The sequence below is a fragment of the Pantherophis guttatus genome, chromosome 2, assembly GCF_059756535.1.
Source record: "Pantherophis guttatus breed Tessera chromosome 2, ASM5975653v1, whole genome shotgun sequence".
NCBI classification, from domain to species: Eukaryota; Metazoa; Chordata; class Lepidosauria; order Squamata; family Colubridae; genus Pantherophis; species Pantherophis guttatus.
In genome coordinates, this window is record NC_142064.1 from 251,100,372 (window position 1) to 251,123,965 (window position 23,594).

General features: G+C 41.7%; 1 protein-coding gene across 2 annotated transcripts in view; it reads left to right on the forward strand.

The window, feature by feature from the left end:
• Nucleotides 1-23,594, forward strand: part of GABBR1 (gamma-aminobutyric acid type B receptor subunit 1) — a 200,383-nt gene that overhangs the window by 156,569 nt on the left and 20,220 nt on the right. For both annotated transcript variants that reach the window (XM_034431779.3, XM_087883827.1), the window contains exons 8-15: nucleotides 4,871-5,005; nucleotides 6,127-6,297; nucleotides 13,486-13,587; nucleotides 18,410-18,475; nucleotides 19,134-19,325; nucleotides 20,504-20,746; nucleotides 21,818-21,881; nucleotides 23,286-23,363. In XM_034431779.3, coding sequence (XP_034287670.1) covers nucleotides 4,871-5,005; nucleotides 6,127-6,297; nucleotides 13,486-13,587; nucleotides 18,410-18,475; nucleotides 19,134-19,325; nucleotides 20,504-20,746; nucleotides 21,818-21,881; nucleotides 23,286-23,363 — 1,051 coding nt within the window. The remainder of the gene's footprint in view (nucleotides 1-4,870; nucleotides 5,006-6,126; nucleotides 6,298-13,485; nucleotides 13,588-18,409; nucleotides 18,476-19,133; nucleotides 19,326-20,503; nucleotides 20,747-21,817; nucleotides 21,882-23,285; nucleotides 23,364-23,594) is intronic.

Sequence of the window (23,594 nt, forward strand, 5' to 3'; positions counted from 1 at the left end):
ATATATTTAATGGGGCTTACGCAGTGGTGGGATTCAAATAATTTAACAACCGGTTCTCTGCCCTAATGATTTCTTCCAACAACCAGTTCACCAAACTGCTCAGAAAGTTAACAACCGGTTCTCCCGAAGTGGTGCGAACTGGCTGAATCCCACCACTGGGCTTACGGGACTGGAGGTCTTTGTCAGCATAGCAGTTTCTTGAAGATAATACAGTACATTATACAACAGTTGGTAGTTTGGTTGTAGTTTGTTTAGATATAGGTCTTAAATGGGAAGTCACTATGCCAATCATCACGAAAGGTTGATTGAGGAAGCATCACAGATGTTATGAGGCTATCTTCATCAGTACCAACCATGTGGATAAACAGAGGTAAGACCTATGATCTGATTCAAGGTTACAGGTAGTCCTTGACATATGACCCCAATTGGGGCCAGACTTTGTTAAACAAAACAGTTGTCAAGTGATTCACACCCAATTTTACAATTGTTTTGTCATGGGTACTAAGCATTCACCATGGGTTTTCAACGAATCTGGCTTTCCCCATTGACTTTACTTATCAGAAGCCGGCTGAGAAAGTTGCAAATAGTGGTCACATGATCCCAGGGCATTGCAGTAAATACATGCTAGTTGCCAAGTTCCCAAATTTTGATCACATGACTGTGGAAATTCTGCAACAATTGCATGTGTGAGGATCAGCAGTAAGTCACCTGTTTTTCAGAACTTCAAATGGTCATTGACTGAACGGTTGTAAGTTGAGGACTACCTGTATTCTACAGCAGTGTTTCTCAGCCCTGACAATTTGGAGATGTGTGGACTTCAATGTCTGGCTGGGGAATTCTGGGAGTTAATGTCCATACATCTTAATGTTGTCAAGGCTAAGAAACACTGCTCTAGAGTTACCAGTATAGGTATGGGTGGATTTTGGTGTGAGGAGGCAAGTAGAGGAGGAAGGGAGCAATCAGCTTCTTTTGAGCCAACGATGATGTGAAATTCCCCGTCCTCAGAGCATCAGTTCCTGCCCAAACCAAAATAGACCAAAGTCAGTTGCAAACAGGGTTGAATAGCAAACGTTCCCTAAGCCAGATTTGTCTCTTGAAGTATAAACATCCCTGTCAATCATCCTCTCTGCTTTCCAACATTTCATTTTTTTAATTCATGTGTCTCCTTCAAGAAAGACTGTACAGAAAAAGACTATGCAGAGAATTGGCATGGTATTTCCAAGGAACTAGCTTTGGTCATGCCCAATTGTTTTATGTGCTTCCGTTGCACACTCACGTGCCATGTTTTTCGTCCATTTAGGTCTGCATGCACCATTTCTGACCGAAGCAATCTTGAGTCTTTCCATTTGCACTTATTGCTCTCTAATATGTGTTGGACAACTCCCCTTGTTTGTTAAGTTCTTATTCAACCCTTTGTCCTTTTGTTTTTATTTCTACATGTGTTTTTTTAATATTTTCTCTGATAAATGAGCTGTATTAGATGAGTTATTGTGCCCTGAACAGCACAATGTGCCACAAATAATGTATGGAAGAGAAACCGGGGGGGTGCTGTTGTAAAATGATGTTTCCTGTGTGGTTTAAGCCTTCTGGAATGTGGGTTCCTTGGTGGACTCTGAGCTTGGTTGTTTTCTTGCAGACCTTTCATTACCAAACTAGATAAGTGCACTGATGATGTTGCCCAGCTGGGTAATAAAATGTTTGCAAAAAAAAAACAGCCAAGCTCAGAGAGCATCAAAGACCCACAGTTCAACTCTCGGCTACAAATATTCTCTTCTATTGGTGCCTTCTGTAATGTCCTTCAGGTTAGATAACAACTGGGAACAAGCCATGTCTTTCATCCCTAACTGGAGTAGACTCCTGGTTTTCATCATGAGTTCTGTAAAGGCCATTACGGTATGGGTCCTTATTTATTTATTATTTATTTATTTATTGGTTCGATTTATATGCCGCCCTTCTCTGGAGACTCAGTGCGGCTTACAATGCGTTAAGCAATAGCCTTCATACTTTTGTATATACCTGCTTAGGCCCCCCCAAGCGGTGTTCTTTTTATACAAAGTCAGCTTATTGCCCCCACAATCCGGGTCCTCATTTTACCTACCTCGGAAGGATGGAAGGCTGAGTCAACCTTGAGCCTGGTGAGATTTGAACTTGCAGTAATTGCAGACAACTGGCAACTAAGTGGCTACTTAACAGCACTTTAGTCCGCTGCGCCACCAAGGCTCCTTATGCCACATGTTGCCATATTTAGACCATGTTTTTCTTCCCAAGACTGGGAAGTGAACCAAACTCTTCCTGCTCTTTCTTGTGGCTTTCCTGGGATACTGTCACTGTCAGTGGGTCTAGGTGTACCTATGGATTGGTGGCCCCACCATGATCCTGTTAATGTAGCCCTGAGGGGCATATATGGGCAGGATTTCCAAAAACACCCATCTTTTAACTTCCTCATTTGCTGCCACTCCTTGCCTTAAAGATTCTTGGATTGACTTTGGCAACTTGAGGCAGGCCACATGTCCATTCCTACAAATCTTTCCCCCACACACGATGCTCATGTTGAAATCCCTGTAGCTCTTTCCTTTGCCCAGCTACCCACAGCTATGTACATCAGCCCTTTTCCTCCTCCATTCTCCTCAGGCACAAAGCAACGTGGCCCAGTTGCCACCATACTGCCTGGTTCCCTTGCACAGAATTTTTGCAAACTTTATTTATTTATTATTATTATTCTCTGCTTTCCTCCAACCCTACATAGGCAGTCTCTGCTCACATCCATTTCTCTACCCATCAGTCTGTCTGGTCGTCTGTCCCTTCTCCCACACACATCTCCCCTCCCGGCCCTGCCTGTTCCTGTTTCTCTCTCCCTCCTTGTCTTCTGCTCTCCTGTGGTTCCCAGTCAACCGTCCTCCCCCCCACCATGGCGTTCCCTTTGTTCCTTCCCTATTGAAGCCCGCTCCCTGGTGCTGACAGGTTGCCGTGGCAGCGCCTGCCTGAGGTTTCCATGGAAACTGATCCTCTTTCTTGGGGCGGCGAGGCCCTGAATAATTCATCATCCCCTTGCGGTGGAGGCTCACAGCCAGGAACAGGATGGGGCACATGGGGTATGTGGTGGTGGGGGGGTAGAAAAAAAAACAGCAGGAGGGTCTTGGATGGCACATTTATTCAAAGAGAGACCAAGCAAGGCTGGGGTCCTATAGGATGTGCACAGTTAGGGAATAGTTGTAGGTAGGCATTAGTTGTTCAAGCCCGTTGAAGGTGTGGAGAACCTTTGGATGGACAGGATGACAGTAACAAACTGCATACAACAACTGATGACAATAGTGCAGGATGGGCAGGGCCATTGTTTTGTGGTAGGAGCTGGATTTTTTTCATTTACTTTTTTTGGTTAAGTTAAGGCTGCAGTTGGGTGTTTTCCATCTACACATTTTAGGGACGCTGCCACCATTTTTAGCAGCTGTGATCTTAGGTGGCTGTCGGGAATCACATTGCCTACTCTGCCTTAGTGGGAGATTAGTGGGAGATAAAGTTTCATTAGTCAACTTGGCTCCAACCTCTTAATTGGAAAGTCCTCAGATGACTGGACGTTGAGAAAATGGCCTGGAAAATGGCAATGCAAGGTGTTTATGAACTGTTGCTCACAAAGTGATATGGACCTGCTCACAAAGTCACCAGCATCGTGTTCAATACAAGGGAGATTTTACTCCTATTTATAGTCACCATCAGCCTGAGAGGCTTAGCTATGCTATGCCTTATTATGCCTTATTAGTGGAAATGTGGGGGAAATAACCTTTGGTCTGCTTCTCCATGGTGAAAATTCATCCTGTCTCTAATAGGTTGGTTTTTCTTTCTGCATGTTGGCATAGAAATGAACTGAAGTTGTTTCTGACAACTGACAATGTGTCCATGGAAAAGTCATTTCCTTCCTCACTTAAACCCAGTGAATTCCAAGAAAGGTGGGGCCAGGCCTCTTCAGCTGTCCTGCTCTCTCCCATTCAAACCCAGTTCAAACTCCAGGGTTGACATCTTTTTAAACTTGTCAACAAAAATCCAATTAATTATTGATTCCTCACTACTATGAAGCCTTCTAACCTAGAGTTGTTTCTAAATGAGATGGATGACCCATACCTCTAATAAATGGGTAAAATAACTGTGTTTTTGTCATCCTAGGTATCTTCCAAGCATTATAGACTTCAATTCTCAGAATTCTCAGCAGTGGACATACTGGCTGGAAATTCTCAGAACTGAAGTCCATGTTTCTAGGAGAGACCCAGGTTGGTGAAAACACTGTTCTAACTTAATACCTTCATTGTTCCAAAGCTAGGGGAGTAAGGGGTATAGCGTGTCTGTGGTAAGCTGACTTTTTGGAGAAGCCATTTTCTTCATTGTGCAACCCCATTGCAATCCAAGAACTCTGGTCTTTCAGGAGTGGCATCATTTCTAGGTCTTGGCAGAGTAGTTGGCAAGTATATGATATTGTTTTTTTACGGAGCAAGACTCACAGGAGGGCAGTGGTCCATCTGTGAGAGGAAGGTTCATTGGCAAGCCAAGTGCTGTATGCTTTTCTCTGCCTACTTAACAAATTACATTCTCGCTTTACTACAAAAGCTTTTTCCGTTCTATTCTACCCGAATTTACATGGCCATTTAACTCTTTCTATTATTAATTTTGCCCAAGCATTAATCTTCCATGTTTCTTCTACTCGTTCTAATTTGCAACTGATTCGTGTTTGGGCTCCATTAAAGTATTTTATGTACAGCTTCTTGCTTAGCATTTAATATGAAAATAAACCCCGAGTTTGACCAGAATTTTGAATGGGGTGCATGTAGGACCATGAGCAGTTTGAGATTCTTGGTGATGAGGTTTATCTCTCCACCTACAGTGTGAACCTGGTGTGGCAACTAAATTTCTGTATGAACTCCTCTACAATGATCCCATCAAGATCATCCTTATGCCTGGCTGCAGCAGTGTTTCCACCTTGGTGGCCGAGGCCGCACGCATGTGGAATCTCATTGTGGTAAGCATCGGTCCTATTGAGATAGATAGATAGATAGATAGATAGATAGATAGATGGATGGATGGATGGATGGATGGATGGATGGATGGATGGATGGATGGAAGGATGGATGGATGGATGGATGGATGGATGGATGGATGATAGATAGATAGATAGATAGATAGATAGATAGATAGATAGATAGATAATGATGCTATGGGAGAAGCCAGCTCTAATTTTGACCCTGCAAGCTGAAATTTTCAACCTGAAACACACGAAGAAAATGCTTCAAAGTACTATACCTTTCTCTTAGCATCTTTCCCCGCGTATCTATGATACCATAGACCCTATCTTTCTCCATGCATCGTGAATGGAAGAAGGTAAAATACATTGGAGGACTCCATAACCTCGACTGAAGCATCTCTAGAATAGAATAGAATAGAATTTTTTATTGGCCAAGTGTGATTGGACACACAAGGAATTTGTCTTGGTGCATATACTCTCAGTCTACATAAAAGAAAAGATACGTTCATCAAGAATCATAAGGTGCAAGATTTAATGATAGTCATAGGGTACAAATAAGCAATCAAATCATATTAGGAAACAGTCAGTATAAATCGTAAGAATACAAGCAACAAAGTCACAGTCATACAATCATAAGTGGGAGGAGATGGGTGATGGGAACAATGAGAAGATTAATAGTAGTGCAGACTTAGAAAATAGTTTGACAGTGTTGAGGGAATTATTTGTTTAGCAGAGTGATGGCGTTTGGGGAAAAACTGTTCTTGTGTCTAGTTGTTTTGTTTTGTTGTGCAGTGCTCTATAGCGTCGTTTTGAGGGTAGGAGTTGAATCAGTTTATGTCCAGGATGTGAGGGGATCTGTAAATATTTTCACAGCCCTCTTTTTGACTTGTGCAGTATATAGGTCCTCAATGGAAGGCAGGTTGGTAGCCATTGTTTTTTCTGCAGTTCTAATTATCCTAGATGCATAGGAAGGAACAGATGTCTTCGGTGTTAACCAGACAGATCTGTGTGCATGTATGAAGGGGCAGAAAGAAAATCTTCATCTCAAAGTTAGCTAAGGAATGTCGGGTGTCTCAATCTTCCTGTCTTTAATCATATTTCCATCTCCTTCTTTTCAGTTGTCCTACGGCTCCAGCTCACCAGCCCTTTCCAATCGCCAGCGTTTCCCCACCTTTTTCCGCACCCACCCATCTGCCACACTGCACAATCCCACCCGTGTGCAGCTCTTCAAGAAATGGAGCTGGACGAAGATTGCCACAATACAGCAGACCACAGAGGTGTTTACATCGGTATGGAACCCAAACCTGAGTGTAGACCCCAGCTTAATCTCTTAGTCATTCTGTAATTTGCAACAGGTTCCAGAACACGCGCCTTTAAATCTTATCCTGACTATAATCCCTGGTTCCCATCCTAACCACAACAGGTTTCCAAGTCTAATACATCATCCTTGCAGTTTGTATATTCAAACTGCATTGTTTCTTCCAGAGGTTCAGTACTGGGCTGATTTCCAAAGAAACCAAGGACAATTCATTGATTAATTACTGCAGTTATATTCCATCTTTTCTTATCGGTGCTCAAGATAATATACATGGGGTCTTTCATTTTATTGCTATAGCAACAGTCCTGTGAGATAGGTTAGCTTAAGAGAGAAGCCTGGCCCCATGATTTAGAGAGGACTTGAAAGTATATCTCCTCAGTCCAAGACTAATAATCACTACACTGCCTTTGTTCATAAATCTCTTCTAAAACCACTTCATTCTAACTACGTTCCAGAATTTCAATTAATCAGTCCATCACCTGCTACCTGATTCTTTTAATCACAGATGCAGGGTTTTAAAACTAGGACAGTCCTTGTGCAGAATATTTGTTCTGGCAATGGATAGTGCCTTTCTCCTATAGCAAACCAGCTCCACGCCCTAGTATTGTAATCCACAGTAGAGGAAAACTGGTGTATTTCTGATAACCATTAAGGCCTTGAACTACATCTTTACTTTTCCCCCCACTCGGTAAATGATGATTTCAATAGAGAAAATTAAAAAATAGTCTAGAGACACAATTGTAGTGAAGACAGAATCTTTGTTGCATCCTTGACATTATGCCAGTTCTTGTTGGCCAGGGGATACGCACAACGATATTTCACATTTACTTTATGCAATGATCTTTAAAATATCTTGGCAGCAGCCTTTGCTTCATAAAAGCCCTGATTCTGTAATAATTGCCAGTCGCCAATAAAACTGGCAAATCATTCCTATTTCAGGGTGTGCTTTCATTACCGTCTAATTATGTAGTTGCTTTAAGTTCCTCTTTTGAGCAATAGAAACTCCCCAACATATAAACGAATAACTAAATAAATATAACTGACACAATCTTCAGCATTTTCAGAATCTCCACACGTATTATTTCATAAAAGACAAAACAACTAAACAAAACTCCTTCTCATAGTCCTAGCTCTTGTGGTTTCAAAATAAGATTTTAAAATGCAGGCAGTGTTTGGTGAGGTCTGAAAAGAATGGATCTTAAAAGTGGACAAGGAAGCAGTGGTGAAATGTAAAATTTGTTACTACCGGTTCTGTGGGCATGGCTTGGTGGGGGTGGGTGGGTAATGTGACTGGGTAGGCGTGACCCAACTTTTTTTTTTTTTACTTTTAAAAGCATTTTTATACAACCTTAAGAGGTTGCAGGAAAAAAATGCTTTTAAAAGCCTCTGACAATCAGGCAACTCAGCTGGGATTGTCAGAGGCTTTTAAAGGCATTTTTTTGGCTGAAGAAGTTGTAGAAAAAATGCTTTTAAAAGTAAAAAAAAAAAAGCCTCTGATGATTGCGCAGCTCAGCTGGGCATGGGGGGGGGGGCAGGGATTTTTGCTACAGGTTCTCCGAACCACCCACCACCATCGCTACCGGATCGGGTGATCCGGTCCGAACCGGGAGCATTTCACCCCTGCAAGGAAGGATACAAAATGATAAGGAAGGAGAGAAAAAGGTACAAAATAGATGGTGCCTGGCTCAACATTAGTAACCGTGAGAGAGATTGAGGTGTCCTAGTGGATCACCACTTAAGTATGAGTTAGCAATGGGCTGCAGCTGACCAAAAAGCCACTGCAGTTCAGCGCTGCATCAACAAAGGGATAACATCAAGATCATGAGAAGTGATAATGCTGATTTATACTGCACTAGTGAGGCCACATTACTGCATCCACTTCTGGTCACCGCAATACATAAAAGTTGCTGAGACTGTAGAAGGTACGGAGAGAAGAGCAACAAAGACAATTAGGGGATTATAGGATAAACTGCAAGATGAACAGTTGAGGGACCTAGGTATGTCTAGCCTATCGAAGAGAAGAATTATGGGGGACATGATAGCTGTCTTCCAGTACTTGAGGGGCTGATATAGAGAAGCGGGGATTGACTTATTCTCTAAAGTCCATTCTTATTCACCTCCTGGTTTTTGCCATGGGTTTCCTCCAGTGGTGAAATCTAAAACTTGTTACTACCGGTTCTGCGGGCGTGGCTTGGGGGGGGGAGGTAATGTGACTGGGTGGGCGTGGCCAATTTTTTTTTACTTTTTTTACTTTTAAAACCATTTTTTCTACAACCTCTTTGGGGAAAAGGTTGTAAAAAAATGCTTTCAAAAGGCTCTGACGATCCCAGCTGAGTTGCCTGATCGGCATAGACTTTTTTTCTTTTAAATGCCTCTGACGATCAGGCAACTCAGCTTGGATCGTCAAAGGCATTTAAAAGAAAAAAAAGGGGTTTTTTCTTTTAAATGCCTCTGCCGATCAAGCAACTCTGACAATCCAAACTGAGTTGCCTGATCATTAGAGGCATTTAAAAGAAAAAAAGTCTCTGCCGATCAGGCAACTCAGCTTGGATCGTCAGAGGCATTTAAAAGAAAAAAAAGGTTTTTTTTCTTTTAAAAGCCTTTGATGATCCCAGCTGAGCCGTGCGATCATCAGAGGCTTTTTTTTTTTACTTTTAGAAGCATTTTTTCGGCCAAAGAGGTTGTAGGAAAAAATGCTTTTAAAAGTAAAAAAAAAGGCTCTGATGATCAAGCGGTTCAGCTGGGCATGGGGTGGGGGGTGGGCAGGGATTTTTGCTACCGGTTTTCCGAACCACCCGCCTCCATCGCTACCAGATCAGGCAATCCAGTCCGAACCGGGAGCATTTCACCCCTGGTTTCCCCCCACCCCCACCCCATATTTTGCAGTATCTCAGCTGATCTTTCCTCTTGTTGCTGTTTGCCACTCAAATCCGTACTAAAACATTTCGAATTTGTATAAATGCAGCCTAGCTCATATTATCTATGGTGATTGCTTTCCACTTATATATATTATTTTCATTAGATTTGAGTTTCCTAATGCATACTAATATACCAGTAGTTTATCTACCAGAAATAAATCTCAAACTTCAGCAAGGTATTGAATATCCGTGTATCTCTCTCTCAGCACAAAGACCCTATCCCTGAACTGAATGCACAGAGTTAAAATTAAGGTCTTTCTCCATGATTGTCTCTGAAATTGTCTCTATTTGATGCCATCTCTGTAATTACTACTGTATATAATCCTAATCTTCTTTTGGATTATTAGCAGTATTAGCAACCATCCCTTTAATCTACACACAAATGGACAATTTAAACTTCTGGGTATATCTCAGGCTTGAATATCCTTAGAAACTCAAAGAAAGATTTCCTTCAAAATGTCAGGACTTAAGATATAGTGAACATTTGCACAATATAAATTATTAAAAACGGGTTTAATCCATTGTGTGATCTGTGGACCAAAAGAAACACTGGCTAATTGAGGATTCTGCACACACAAACACCCGGAGTCCCTTCTGTCTCAGAAAATCTGCTCTGGATGTTTGGGAACTCTTCAGAATTATGGGGCTGGCCTGTTGGAAGAAGAAATGGCAAAAATTATCCCCTCCCTAGTCTGCTGGCTTTCTGGGCAAAACTTCGTTTAGAATGCTCTTACCCATGTAGAAGGTGAAATCAATTCCATATTTATTAAGTAGAACTATATAGTATACTCAGGAGTGGGTTCTACTTACCTTTACTACCGGTTCGCAGCGGGGCCGCGTGTGCGCTCTTCTGTGCAAAGAAAGAAGCTTCTGTGCATGTGCAGAAGTGTTTTGATGATGTCGGTGGCGGAGCCTCCTGCCGGTTTTACTACCGGTTCTATAGAACCGGTGCGAACCGGGGGCAACCCACCACTGAGTTTACTGTAATATAGAGAACCAATTTGGTGTAGTGATTAAAGCATCAGGCTAAAAACCAGGTGACTACGGTATGAGTTCTAGTCCTGCCAGAGGCCCGGTGACCTGGAGCCTCTCAGCCAGTGGTGAAATCCAATTTTTTTTACTACTGGTTCTGTGGGTGTAGCTTGGTGGGCGTGGCTTGGTGGGCATGGTAGGGGAAGGATACTGCAAAATCTCCATTCCCACCCCATTCCAGGGGAAGGATACTGCAAAATCTCCATTCCCACCCCACTCCAGGGGAAGGATACTGCAAAATCTCCATTCCCCACCCCACTCTGGAGCCAGCCAGATGTGGTATTTGCCGGTTCTCTGAACTGCTCAAAATTTCCACTACCAGTTCTCCAGAACCTGTCAGAACTTGCTGGATTTCACCCCTGCTCTCAGCCATAGGAAAGAAGGAAGGAAGGGCAGATCACTTCTGGGGAGTGGGGAGGAACCTTTACAAGGTCTTAGTCCATGCAGTTGCCAGGAATCAAAAGCTGGCATGAAGGTGCCCATATATGGTGAAATAACAAGAATGGTGCTGTAATTCTCCTTCCACATTTGAGTTTCTCAGACTGAAGTTAGACAGATGAGAGGGGGTGGGAGAGGTTGGGATGCGAAAAAGGAGGAAATGACAAGAGAAGAAGTAATGAGTCTCTTAATATGCTTCTAGACTGCTCTCTCTAGCAGAAAATATATTTTCAGGACCTTTTTTTTTTTCCTTACTGAATTTTAATAAATGTCAACTGAGATCTCAGCTGAGGGCTATTTGTCTCAACGATGTCCTAACAACAATTACAGCTTCCTCTTTCAGAGAAGGAAAAAAACAAAACAAAGCCCCACAAATAGCTCCAAGAAAGAAGAGGAACATTTTCACCAGCTGTTTTCCAATGTCTATCACATTTATGCAAATGTGAAACCCCAGAATTATTTTTACATGACCTGTGACTGGCAAGCAGGCTGAAGCTCTGCATCTCTCATGGTGGTATATTGCCACTAGCATCACTGGGGCTAAGCGATCCTCCTCCTGCCCAAACCTGTTCTTCATTTTTGATTAATCCCAGTCTATTATCAGAGAAATTAAGAAACTGTGGGTGATCAAAGCAGCTGTAATTAATGCAGGCTATGATTGATGCAAGCTATGTCTCATAATACTTGCACATTGTTGGGTATTATCATTATCACAATTATTATTATACCAGAGACACAGCAGAACAGAGAGATCAGCATTATTAGCAGAGGTGGGTTTCAGCAGGTTCTGACCAGTTCTGGAGAACCGGTTGCAGAAATTTTGAGTAATTAGGAGAACCGGTAAATACCACCTCTGACTGACCCCACCCCAATCTATTCTCTGCCTTCTGAGTCCCAGCTGATCGAGAGGAAATGGGGATTTTGCAATAACCTTCCCCTGGAGTGGGGAGGGAATGGAGATTTTACAGTATCCTTCCCCTGCCATGCCTACCAAGCCATGCCACGCCCACCAAGCCAGACCCACAGAACCGGTAGTAAAAAAATTTGAAATCCACCACTGACTATTAGAATCACAGTATATGTTACATTTTTCACTTCTTTGAAAAAAAAATATTTTAAAAGAAAAGCAGCTCCTGGACCCTGGATACAAATGTGCTCCTAATCCCAATTGAGGCTTCGGCAATTGTGCAAGTAACAATGCTAAGTGTGCTTGAGTTCATACCAGATACACAAGTACCCAGCTAGTTTTAGGTAGTTGCACTCAAATATTTCTCCATATATCCCTAATTCTACTTTGCTTCCTCTTTGTGATTTGTTTCCTCCTTGGTTTCTCCTTTTAATAAGTAGCATCCAGTAATGCAAATATTCTCTTTACTCATGAAAAGTATTCCTTTGCTTACAGAGGGGCTGTTTCTCATTGGGTCCAAGAGCTCCAACGGGGAAGAGGTATAGAAAAAGAAAAGCTTCTTTGTCACATAGAATTTGATCCCTTGTGTCTATTTTTCCTGAATAAAAAGAGAAAATGCATGTACATTAGAAAACACCAATGAACATGTTAAAAGAGGCCAAAGTATGTGAAATAATAATATTCTAAACAATTTATTTTGTATTTGTCCCCATGATAGCAAGAATGAAAAAAAAAAAACAACAAGCAAACATTGGGAGCTTTATAGTCCAAAACAAGAACCTGCTTCTGAGATTTGACTAGGTATTTTTGTACAGCTACAGGGCTAGTATCTTTTGAGAACATAGAAACTGAAATTCTGAAGTTCTGTTTTCTGCAGGATCACAAATGCTGGAGATTTTCTAAACATAAAAATGACATTGTCATTTTCATAGTTTTTAACCTCTGCATGCGATAATTTTATGTGTTGTGCTAAGCTGCTATTTGTATGGTCATGTTTTATTGAATAAGTTGAACCAGCCAGCAGTGTGCAGCAACACAGTTCTAAGCTGCATAAATAGAGGGATAGAATCAATATCATGTGAAGTGTTAATATCACTTTATAATGCCTTGGTAAGGCCACACTTGGAATACTGCATCTAGCTTTGGCCACCACGATATAAAAAAGATGTGGAGACTCTAGAAAGGCTGCAGAGAAGAGCAACCAAGGTGATTAGGGGACTGGAGGCTAAAACATACGAAGAACGGTTGCAGGAACTGGGTATGTCTAGTTTAATGAAAAGAAGGACTAGGGGAGACATGACAGCAATGTTCCAATATCTCAGGGCCTGCCACAAAGAAGAGGGAGTCAAACTATTCTCCAAAGCACCTGAGGGCAGGACAAGAAGCAATGGGTGGAAACTAATCAAGGAGAGAAGCAACTCAGAATTAAGGAGAAATTTCCTGACAGTTAAAACAATTGATCAGTGGAACAACTTGCCTGCAGAAGTTGTGAATGCCCCAACACTGGAAGTTTTTAAAAAGATGTTGGATAACCATTTGTCTGAAGTGGTGTAGGGCTTCCTGCCTAAACAGGGGGTTGGACTAGAAGACCTCCATGTTCCTTCCAACTCTGTTATTCTGTTCTATTCTAAGTTGATAACTGAGTTGGGTTTTCAATCATGGCTTGAAAAATAGAGCCACTGGATTCACACAGCAGGCTGAACTGTACTGTGCTTTGTTTGGGATTGGCTTATTATTAGTTTTAGTAGTATGAGGTGCAAACTCAGAATATATATTCCCCTATCTTAATGTAGTTTCTGAAGTACATCTTTATCCAGGTCCTTATATCTTCATGGTTATGATACCTCCTTCTGCATTCCCACAGACTTTGGATGATCTGGAGGAGCGAGTCAAAGAGGCTGGGATTGAAATCACTTTTCGTCAGAGCTTCTTCTCTGATCCTACAGTGCCTGTCAAGAATCTCAAGGTATCAGAATATGTCTGACTCTCATGGGAGGGCAGGTTGGGACCCACAATACCTCCATGCAGCCTTCCACAACCCATCGCCTTTCACACGTGGAAGGTTTAAGCTGGCAGAACAGCCCAAGAATATGTTAAGGAAGATTGTCCTTCATCCCCAATCGCCAGCTCTATGATTGCATGGGTGAAATTTGACAACAAAATAATAGACTTTTGGCAGAGTTGTCATGAAACATTTCTCTTGCAAATTGAAAAGCCACATGGACGCACGAAACCTTTACAAAAGAATTTCCTACAAACATGTTTGACCCTGTTAGCCTGGAACATCTCAACATGGAGGCTAAAAGGGGGATAATTCTAAACAGATTAATGATTGCGGTGAATAAATTGTTATATTATGTAACCTTGTTTTTTTAGAAGTGAACCCATTTATCCATGAACTGTACTTGATTGATCATGTGCTGTTAAATTAATGTTGACTGATATTTTTATGTTTCTGTGTCTGTATGTGTCTGTGTATGTGTGTCTATCTATCATAGGTTACTAGTGGACTCCTTGCCTGGGTTAGTGCTTTGTAGTTGGTTTGGAAATGTATACCTAGGCTATCTAAGACTGATTAGATTAGCATAAAACAGAGATGAGGGGAAAAGGCACTGAGATTATGGGCTATTATGGGTTGGCAGGTGATGGACTACCTGCTGACTTGTCCCCTACATTTGCTGAGATCAATTTTTTAAAAAACTGATGCAATTTGATTGGGCAAGCTGCAAGTATGTTTACTGCAATATGAGGAAATAATTTCATACAAACCGAATCACATTTTCAAGTGCTACTTATCGTTAGATTTTTGGAATTTAACTTTTGAATGGAATGCAGTGCAACTGATGCAGCCTTTTTGAGAGGCCATTGTCCAGAAAGGCTGTGTTGGAATGTTAAATTAAATGAATCATAGAATTGGAAGGGGATCTAAGAGGTCATCAAAATCAACCCTCTGCACACTGCAAGATTCCCTAAGTCATCCCTGATAGTTGATTATCCAATCATTGTTTAAAATCCTCAGGCGGGGGAAGATAGATAGATAGATAGATAGATAGATAGATAGATAGATAGATAGATAGATAGATATGGATAGATAGAAATAGAGATAGATAGATAGATAGAGAGAGAGAGAGAGAGAAAGAGAGAGAGAGAGAGAGATAGATAGATAGAGATGGATAGATAGATAGAGATAGATAGATAGATAGATAGATAGATAGATAGATAGATAGAGATGGATAGATAGATAGAGATAGATAGAGATGGATAGAGATAGGTAGATAGAGAGATAGAGAGAGGTAGAGATAGAGATAGATAGACAGACAGACAGACAGAGACAAACAGATGATAGATAGATAATCTGTATTTACCTCCTTGAATTTTCATCCCACTACATCCACTTACAACCATTCGTTTAGTGACCGTTCGAAGTTACAATAACACTGAAAAGAGTGACTTATGACTATAGATAGGAAGGTAGGTGATAGATAGATAGATAGAGATAGATAGATAGATAGGTTTTTTAACTATTCCTCATAGGATGCGGTTCCCAGTCCTTGGCAGCCCTTCTCTGGACTTGCTCCAATTTATCAATGTCCTTTTGAAACTGGGATTATATGGCCTGGCCAAGGCAGAACAGAACAGGATAATTACCTCCTGGGATCTGGATGCTCTTCAAGAGGCCGTTGTCCTTTTTTGCAGCCGCCTTAATTGTTCTGGGGAACTCGTATAGGGTTGTCTTCTAAATGAGCAATCCCTTTATGATCTTTTCCCTCCGTTAACCTTTCCATAAAAAAACAAACAAACGAGGCCACCCCTGGCCTGCATCCAGCAGTGCAGCTTCAACCCTCCCTGGATCATAATTGCTCTGGGCTCCCAGACAGGACAGATTCATCACAGCCGGCTTAGCCGCCTGCTGAGAGAGAGAGAAAAAAAGCTATCACTGCGATTCTGTTGTCCTCGTGGCAGCTGCCAATCTCCGAACTAAGAGATGGGCAGACTCTCATCCTTCTGATGGTTGCTACTCAGGAAGGAGATGATGCCTCTGGAATGAATGCACCAAATGCCGTCTCAGTGGCAGTACTTAACCTTTTCATGGATCCTTTAAAAAGTGGAGCTAAGTTACGGTGAGCATCATCTGGTAGCAGTCAGATGGCTGTGACCCACCTCCTTTCCTAAGGGGAAAAGCGACTGCCTTTATTCCTATGGAAGCCAACAAGTTTATGCCCCACTCAGTTTTAGTGGGACAGGGCCTCCCTTTTACTATATTTTGCAGTGTTTCTGAACCTTGGCAAATTTAAGATGTGTGGTTGGGAAATTCAGGGAGTTGAAGTCCACACATCATAAAGTTGCCAAGGTTGAGAAACACTGCATTATAGGCACTGCAGCATGTTCTCCCCCCCCCCCTTACTGGAAGCTATAATGATGCCAGAAAACTTGAGCCCTACGCTTCTCTCCCCAATTCCTAGAAGAGACCAGTTGCAACAGGTACTTCCCACGTCTAAAAATCCAATGGCCCAGTTCAGCGGCATGCATTAATAATTGATGGCACAGAATGATAGATTTGTCAGACCTGGCTCTGCCAGAATGAAAACAAGGAGCTAGGTGCGGGCTTCACCGAACGCCTTGTCTACTTCAAAAATGCAGAATTCCCAGCTAAGCTGTTCTGACACAGAGTAGACCACCTGATTAACCATAAGTTCAGGACAGACAAAAAGAAGAATGTCTTCACGCAATGAATAATTAAGTCAGAAATATGTGCCTCGAATGTACAGTGACTGCTTTTTAAGAGGTCTGAACAAATTAAGCACAGTGGCTGATTGAGATCCAGGAGGAAAGGAAAGGAAAGGAGAGGAGGGGAGGGGAGGGGAAGGGAAGGGAGCAGTGATGGGTTGCTCCCGGTTCTGTCCGGTTCTTGCGAACCGGTAGTAAAAGCGGTGGGAAGCTCCACCCACCTGCCCGGACATCATAATTGATGATCTGTGCATGTACAGAAGCTTCTGCGCATGTGCAGAAGAGCGTGCGCGCGCTCCTGTTGCAAACTGGTAGTAAAGGTAAGTAGAATCTACCCCTGGAAGGGAGGAGAGGAGAGGAGAGGAGAGGAGAGGAGAGGAGAGGAGAGGAGAGGGGAGGGGAGTGGAGTGGAGGGAAGGGAAGGGAAGAGAGGAGGGGAAGGGGGAGGGGAGGCAGGAGAGAGGAGCGGAGGGGAGAGGAGAAGGAAGGGAAAGGGAAGGGAAGGGAAAGGAAGAGAGGGCAGGGCAGGAGAGAGGAGAGGAGAGGGCAGGGCAGGGCAGGGCAGGGGAGAGATCTGTTATACAACTTCCTCCTCCAACTTGGGCTTTTCAGATACTCTACTCTGTTGGTCCTAGTGGCTGAGGATTATGGCAATTAGGACCTAGCACCGAAGGACAGTAACACCAAGTTAGGGAAGGCTGGCCTGTGGCTTGATTCCACAGGGTTTGAATTAACTTTTTACTCATTGTTCTATACTACCTGTTGGAATTTTGTAATTTTAAACCTGCCTGTCATATGTACCCGTGTATAGACCAATATAATAAAGGAGAGTAATAATGACTTCTGGAAGTCTTAGCAAAATGACATGGTCCCCCCACCCCAATAAAATAATGCAAAACAGATTTCCATTTACCCATTTAAGATAATAGAAAATAGAAACTATTGCTACAGCTGCACTTACTGTATGTAGATGGGATCTTTCCCTCTGTTGTGCATGAAAGGAATAAAATGGTGCTTATGTTGTGAGGCTCAAAATGTAATTGCAGTTGTTGATGTATGGGTGCGTACTTGTGTGCATGCAGTACACCTACAGAAATATTTCTGTCCTTCATTAGCTGATAGGCAGGTTACCCTTTTTGGATTGGTTAAGATTTGGGGATTAATGGTCTGAAAGGGTGAGTTTGCAACTGTGCAGTGGGAAATATCTTTCCCTGCAGCATTCTAAAAGCTGTAAGGAAGGGCATTTATACGATTTCATTCTATGTAATGGAAGCATGATCTGCAGTTAAATATGTTGGATAGTACAGGTGGTCCTTGATTTATGACCACAATTGGAACTAGAATTGCTTTGTTGCTAAGCAAGGCAGTTGTTAAGTGAATCATGCCTCATTTTACCACCTTTTTTTTTTACCATAGTTGTTAAGCAAATCACTGCAATTTATAAGGGAATCATGCCATCGTTAAGCAAATCCAGCTTCCCCCGTTGACTTTGTTTGCCAGCTGGGAAGGTTGCAAGCGGTGATTACGTGACTCCAGGCTGATGTTACCGTCATAAGTACATGCTGATTGCCAAGCACTCAATCACATAACTGTGGGGATGCTGCGACAGTCGTAAGTGCAAGGACTGGTTGCAACTCATCCTTTTCAGCAGTGGCATCACTTTGAACAGTCGATAAATGAATGGTTATAAGCAGGGGTGAAATCCAAAATTTTTCCCTACCGGTTCTGTGGTGGGCGTGGCAGGGGAAGGATACTGCAAAATCTCCATTCCCATCCCACTCTTGAGTCAGCCAGAAGTGGTATTTGCCAGTTCTCCAAACTGCTCAAAATTTCCACTATCGGTTCTCCAGAACCTGTTAGAACCTGCTGGATTTCACCCCTGGTTATAAATTGAAAACAAGCTGCATGTCGGATAATAATGAGTACCAACAGAAATACAATTATGTGTCTGTCTATACGTATACATTTGACGAAAGAACGTTGTGTTTTCTAGCATTGGCATTATTTATATATAAGCTTGTCTCCATAGCAAAATCTGATTCCACTTTTTCCCTTTCCAGCGCCAGGACGCTCGCATTATTGTTGGGCTGTTTTACGAGACTGAGGCACGAAAGGTTTTCTGTGAGGTGAGTACACAGAATCCTCTGAGTGGACCAGAGAATGCAGATAGAACAGTGGTGGGATTCAAATTTTTTTACTACCGGTTCTGTGGGCGTGGCTCGGTGGGCGTGGCGTGGCTTGGTGGGCATGGCTTGGTAGGCATGGCAGGGGAAGGATACTGTAAAATCTCCATTCCCTCCCCACTCCAGGGGAAGGATACTGCAAAATCCCCATTTCCTCCCGATCAGCTGGGACTCGGGAGACAGAGAATAGATGGGAGTGGGACCAGTCAGAGGTGGTATTTACCGGTTCTCCGAACTACTCAAAATTTCCGCTACCGGTTCTCCAGAACTGGTCAGAACCTGCTGGATACCACCTCTGAGATAGAAGCTCCATTCTGCTTCTCGTTCTGGAAAATTAGCATTAGTGGGTGGGAGGATGGCACTAATTTGATGAACTGTTCCGTGCCTCGTGCTCCGGGGTTGTTGTGTATGCGCTCGGCTTTGTTACTTTCCAGTGAGTAATGCATAGCCGATCTCGCAATGCTTTCTTCCGCCTACCTGTATGTATTCAATGGGCCCCTTTCTGTACTGTGATGGTGTGTGCGCTCCTTCTGCCAGAAAGTGTGGCTTCCTCTGTTTGCGAGTTCACCTTCTTTTATTCCTCCTTTGTGAACCGTGGCAGGTATATAAGGAGCGTTTGTTTGGAAAGAAATATGTCTGGTTCCTGATTGGCTGGTATGCTGACAACTGGTTCCGCATCAAGGACGCAAACATTAATTGCACAGAGGAAGAGATGAGGGAGGCGGTAGAGGGACACATCACCACGGAGATCGTCATGCTGAACCCAGAAAACACCCGCAGCATCTCTAATATGGTGAGGAAGAGCCGCAACAGGCAAGGAACGTGGCCATGTCTTGCTAAAATGAAAACCCGGTTAATCCATGGTAGCCAAAATTAGGAGGCGCCTGATGGGGCCTTTTCAGGCGAATACATTTTATTAAAAGACATAAGCGCCTGGTTTTCCCCTCTCTTTCTTCTCCCCTGACCTCATTTTTTAATTTAAATCTTGCGTCGATTTTTCCACCCTGTGCATTTGATGAAGTGAGCTGTAATTCAAAAAGCTTAGGCCTGCCAGACTCCTCTTGAGTTTTAAAATAGACTTGCAAATTTATCTAGGAGTTACATTCCTTAGTTTGGACATATTTACTCTACAAATGAATTGGCAGTATAAGAAATGTGTTATATGCCAATAGCACGTTCATTACACGTAAAATATTTACATATTTTCTTTTATTGCAAATCACTAGTCAAAATTATATACGTTGGCAGGAGATTTTTTTTATAGTATTTCAGCTAAGCAAAAATATTTTTTTCACACCGATGCTCCCTGATTTTATTAAAAAGAAAACAAGATTGTTTCATGAAAGGTTCCTTTCCATTTAAAAAGAGCTGATTCACTGTATAAAGTAATATTTCTAATTCAATTAAAATTAGAGTTTTCTTTTGGGTAGCTGAGCAGTTATAGATTTCTCTAATAAGATTAATTCTCCTTTTAGAAAACCTTACATTCTTTTGCATTCAATTATGAAACAAATTACAATAAATCTTTGAGCCAATATTATTCTCAAACTTTTTTACAGCAATATATTTGTTTTTAATCAGTTTGTAAACCATTTAATACTAAAAACATAATATCAAAGCCATATACAAAAAATAAATAAATAAAATAACAAAATACAATAAAAAATAAAAAACAATATTTAAAGAGATCTAACTGGAACAATGCAGTTCCAGGCAATGCAGTTCCAGGCAGAAAAACCTGGGTAAAAAGGCAAATTTGTAAAAGTATCCAAACAATATATTACCCAATAATAGTATTTTACTGCTTTGCAAATTTAAAATATTTTACATATTTTATAGAAGTATTAAATCCTGTTTATTTATAAATGTTGCATTTTACTTTTTGCTATTTCTTTTTCTTTATTTAAACAATCCCAATAATTATCAATTTTTGCAACAAGGAAGAATGTTGTTTTTCTTGGTCCCCTCTAGACATCGGAGGAATTCATTGAGAAACTGACAAAGCGTGTAGCGAAATCTCCAGAGGAGACTGGGGGTTTCCAGGAAGCCCCATTGGCTTATGATGCCATCTGGGCACTGGCCCTTGCATTGAACAAGACCTCAGCTGAACTGGTAAAGAAAGGGTTACGTCTTGAAGACTTCAATTACAATAACCAGACCATTACAGACGAGATCTACCGAGCCCTCAACTCTTCAGCCTTTGAGGGGGTCTCGGTGAGTGATCCCTTGAAACCAATCTCCTGAAGGTAGGGAATCTGGTGTGCAAAACATTCAGGATCTACCCGTTGGCAAGTCTGTCAGAATTCTGGATCATCAAGTAAGATTATTTTGAGTAAGATCAAAAATCCTGCATTCTCCTTCCAAGCCTATTTGACTTTTTAAAGCCTTTGGTTTTTGGGGTAGAAGTAAATAGGATATGCCAAGAAACCCTGATGGTAAGAAAAAAGAATTATATAAAGAATTATTAGTACAGGATGGTGGCGCAGTGGCCTAGTGGTTAAGGCGTTGGATTTGTTGACCTGAAGATTGGCAACTTGAGACCTAAGTACCATGTGATGGAGTGAGCTCCCATTCTTGTCTCAGATCCTCCAACTTAGCAGTTGGAAAATATGGAAAATGCAAGTAGATAAATAGGTACCACTTTGGTGGAAGGGTAACAGTGTTCCTGCGCCTTGGCATATAGTCATGCCGGCCACATGTCCAGAGAAGTGTCTTCAGAGAACCCTGGCTTCCTTGGCTAAGAAACAGAGGTGAGCACTGCCCCCTAGAGTCAGATATGATTGAACAGGGAAACCTTTAACATTAACATTACATTTTATTAGTACAGGACATATAATAAAGGTCATGAAAGGTAGTAGATCAAGGATAGGTGTCCTACTCAGTTAAGGAACAAAAACTCACCTTTCACTGAGGTTATATGTACACTTTCAGGTACAATATTTCTTCACAATGATGACTTAGTCCTTGAACTGCTTGTCCCATATTTTTGAAAACTGAGATTCTCAGAAACTCTGCTCTGGAAGTCAGACACATGATAGAAATATTTCTCGAATAGAACTGTACAACCTCCTAGAGCCAGGTTGACTCAACTTCTTAATTTTACATTCTTCAGCGCTATGGCCACTTTTCTTCTCTGAAATTCCTTCTCACTAGAGAGAAACAATCATTCTTTCTCTTAAATTGTTGGGATGTGGGGCTTTTCCCCAGGTAACATTGGCAAGAGATCCCAAACCAGGTTGCCACGATGGGGACCTTCTGTTAATACAATTTCCTTCACTCCCCCAGGGACATGTGGTCTTTGATGCCAGTGGCTCTCGGATGGCCTGGACCCTCATTGAGCAGCTTCAGGGTGAGCAAAGTTCCCAGCATGCTCTACACTATGGGTTTTCCCATTGATTGCAACATCAAGCTGGCTCCCATGCCACATGAAATAGCTGCCAAAACATCACACTCGCATCATTTCTGCCCTTTTATCCTTTTTCCACCCCCCCCCCCCAATGGAACACAGATATGCTGTAATTTCCATTTTGGATTTTTTTTTTTTACAGGTAGTAGTCAACTTACAACAGTTCGTTTAGGGACCATTTGAAGTTACACCAGCACTGAAAAAAGTGACTTATGACTGTTTTTCACATGTATGACCGTTGCGGCATCCTCAGGGTCACATTAACAAAATTTAGACACTTGCCAACTGGCTCATACTTATGACAATTGTTGTGTCTTGGGAATCATGTGATCACCTTTTGCAACCTTCTGACAAGCAAAGTCAATGGGGAAGCCAGATTCACTTAACAACGGTGGCAAGAAAGGTCATACAATGCGGCAAAACTCACTGAACAAATGTCTCACTTAGCAACAGAAATGTTGGCTTAATTGTGGTTCTAAGTTGAGGACTAGCTGTACTGTGTGGCAGTCACGCAGTGTTACAGTTACAGGAGTGGTTTTGATTGGCAGGATTCATTTTGCTACTCCTCCCCACCCACCTTTCTTTTCTATTAATTTAGGTGTGTGCCGATAACGCCACGGTGTAACTTATATCACCGGGGGTTTACCTTTCCCCTTTATTTGGAATGATATAGAAATGTATTTTTCTCTGTGCTCTTCATTCCTGCCCTGTTGCACAACTCTATGGAAATCCTACCCTTTAAATAAACACATTTCACACACACACCTAAAATGGACTTCTGCTGCAGCACAGCTGTACATCCTGTTTAAAAGATTTTGTGACGAAACGGTAAAGTCAGGTGTGTCAGCACCTTGCAGGAAATTATTGCTCTCCTGGTTATTGAAGGGAACAAAAGATTACAATTATGTTCTCATCATTACAGTTTTTTGAGATTATAGCTCATAGAAATGTACTGCTGAGGAGATGCTCTAAAAACAAATGATTGTCTTTAACAATACCATAGGTTGTGAATCATACCACTGTGCTTGGGAGAATGCCATCTCTTGCCCACAAAGCTGTATAATATCCCACTGAGGGCAAGTAATTATTCAACATTACAAGGATCAGCACTGCACAATAAATACTGTATAATTATGTAGAAATGTTCAATTTTGCATAATTATGTAGGATTTATTTTACCATGTTTCCTTTTATAAAAAGGCAATTAGGTGTTGCTATGCTATTGCTATTTTTTTAAAGATTCAGTTCCATCATTCTGACAGTTTAAAAACTGGCCCAATAGTCTCTCTTCCCGTAAATCCATTCCTTGATTCTTCTATTGTCTAGAATTCTTCTCTCTGCCAACAGATGGTGTCTATAAGAAGATTGGCTATTATGACAGCACCAAGGATAACCTCTCCTGGTATAACAATGACAAGTGGATTGGTAAGAGACTGAAAGATGTTCATTATGAATAGGAGTGTGAAATTTTTTTTGAAATCAAAATATTTTAAGTGTTCTGAGCTTAAAATAAAATAATATTGCTTTGTTCCAAACTCCAAACAAAAGTTAATCATGCAACCAAATTGCCAAGCTCGGAGCTCAAACCAACAGCCTAAAAACTTAAATCATTCTGAGCAATGGCGTTTTGAGTATTTAAGTTATAGGTAAATACTA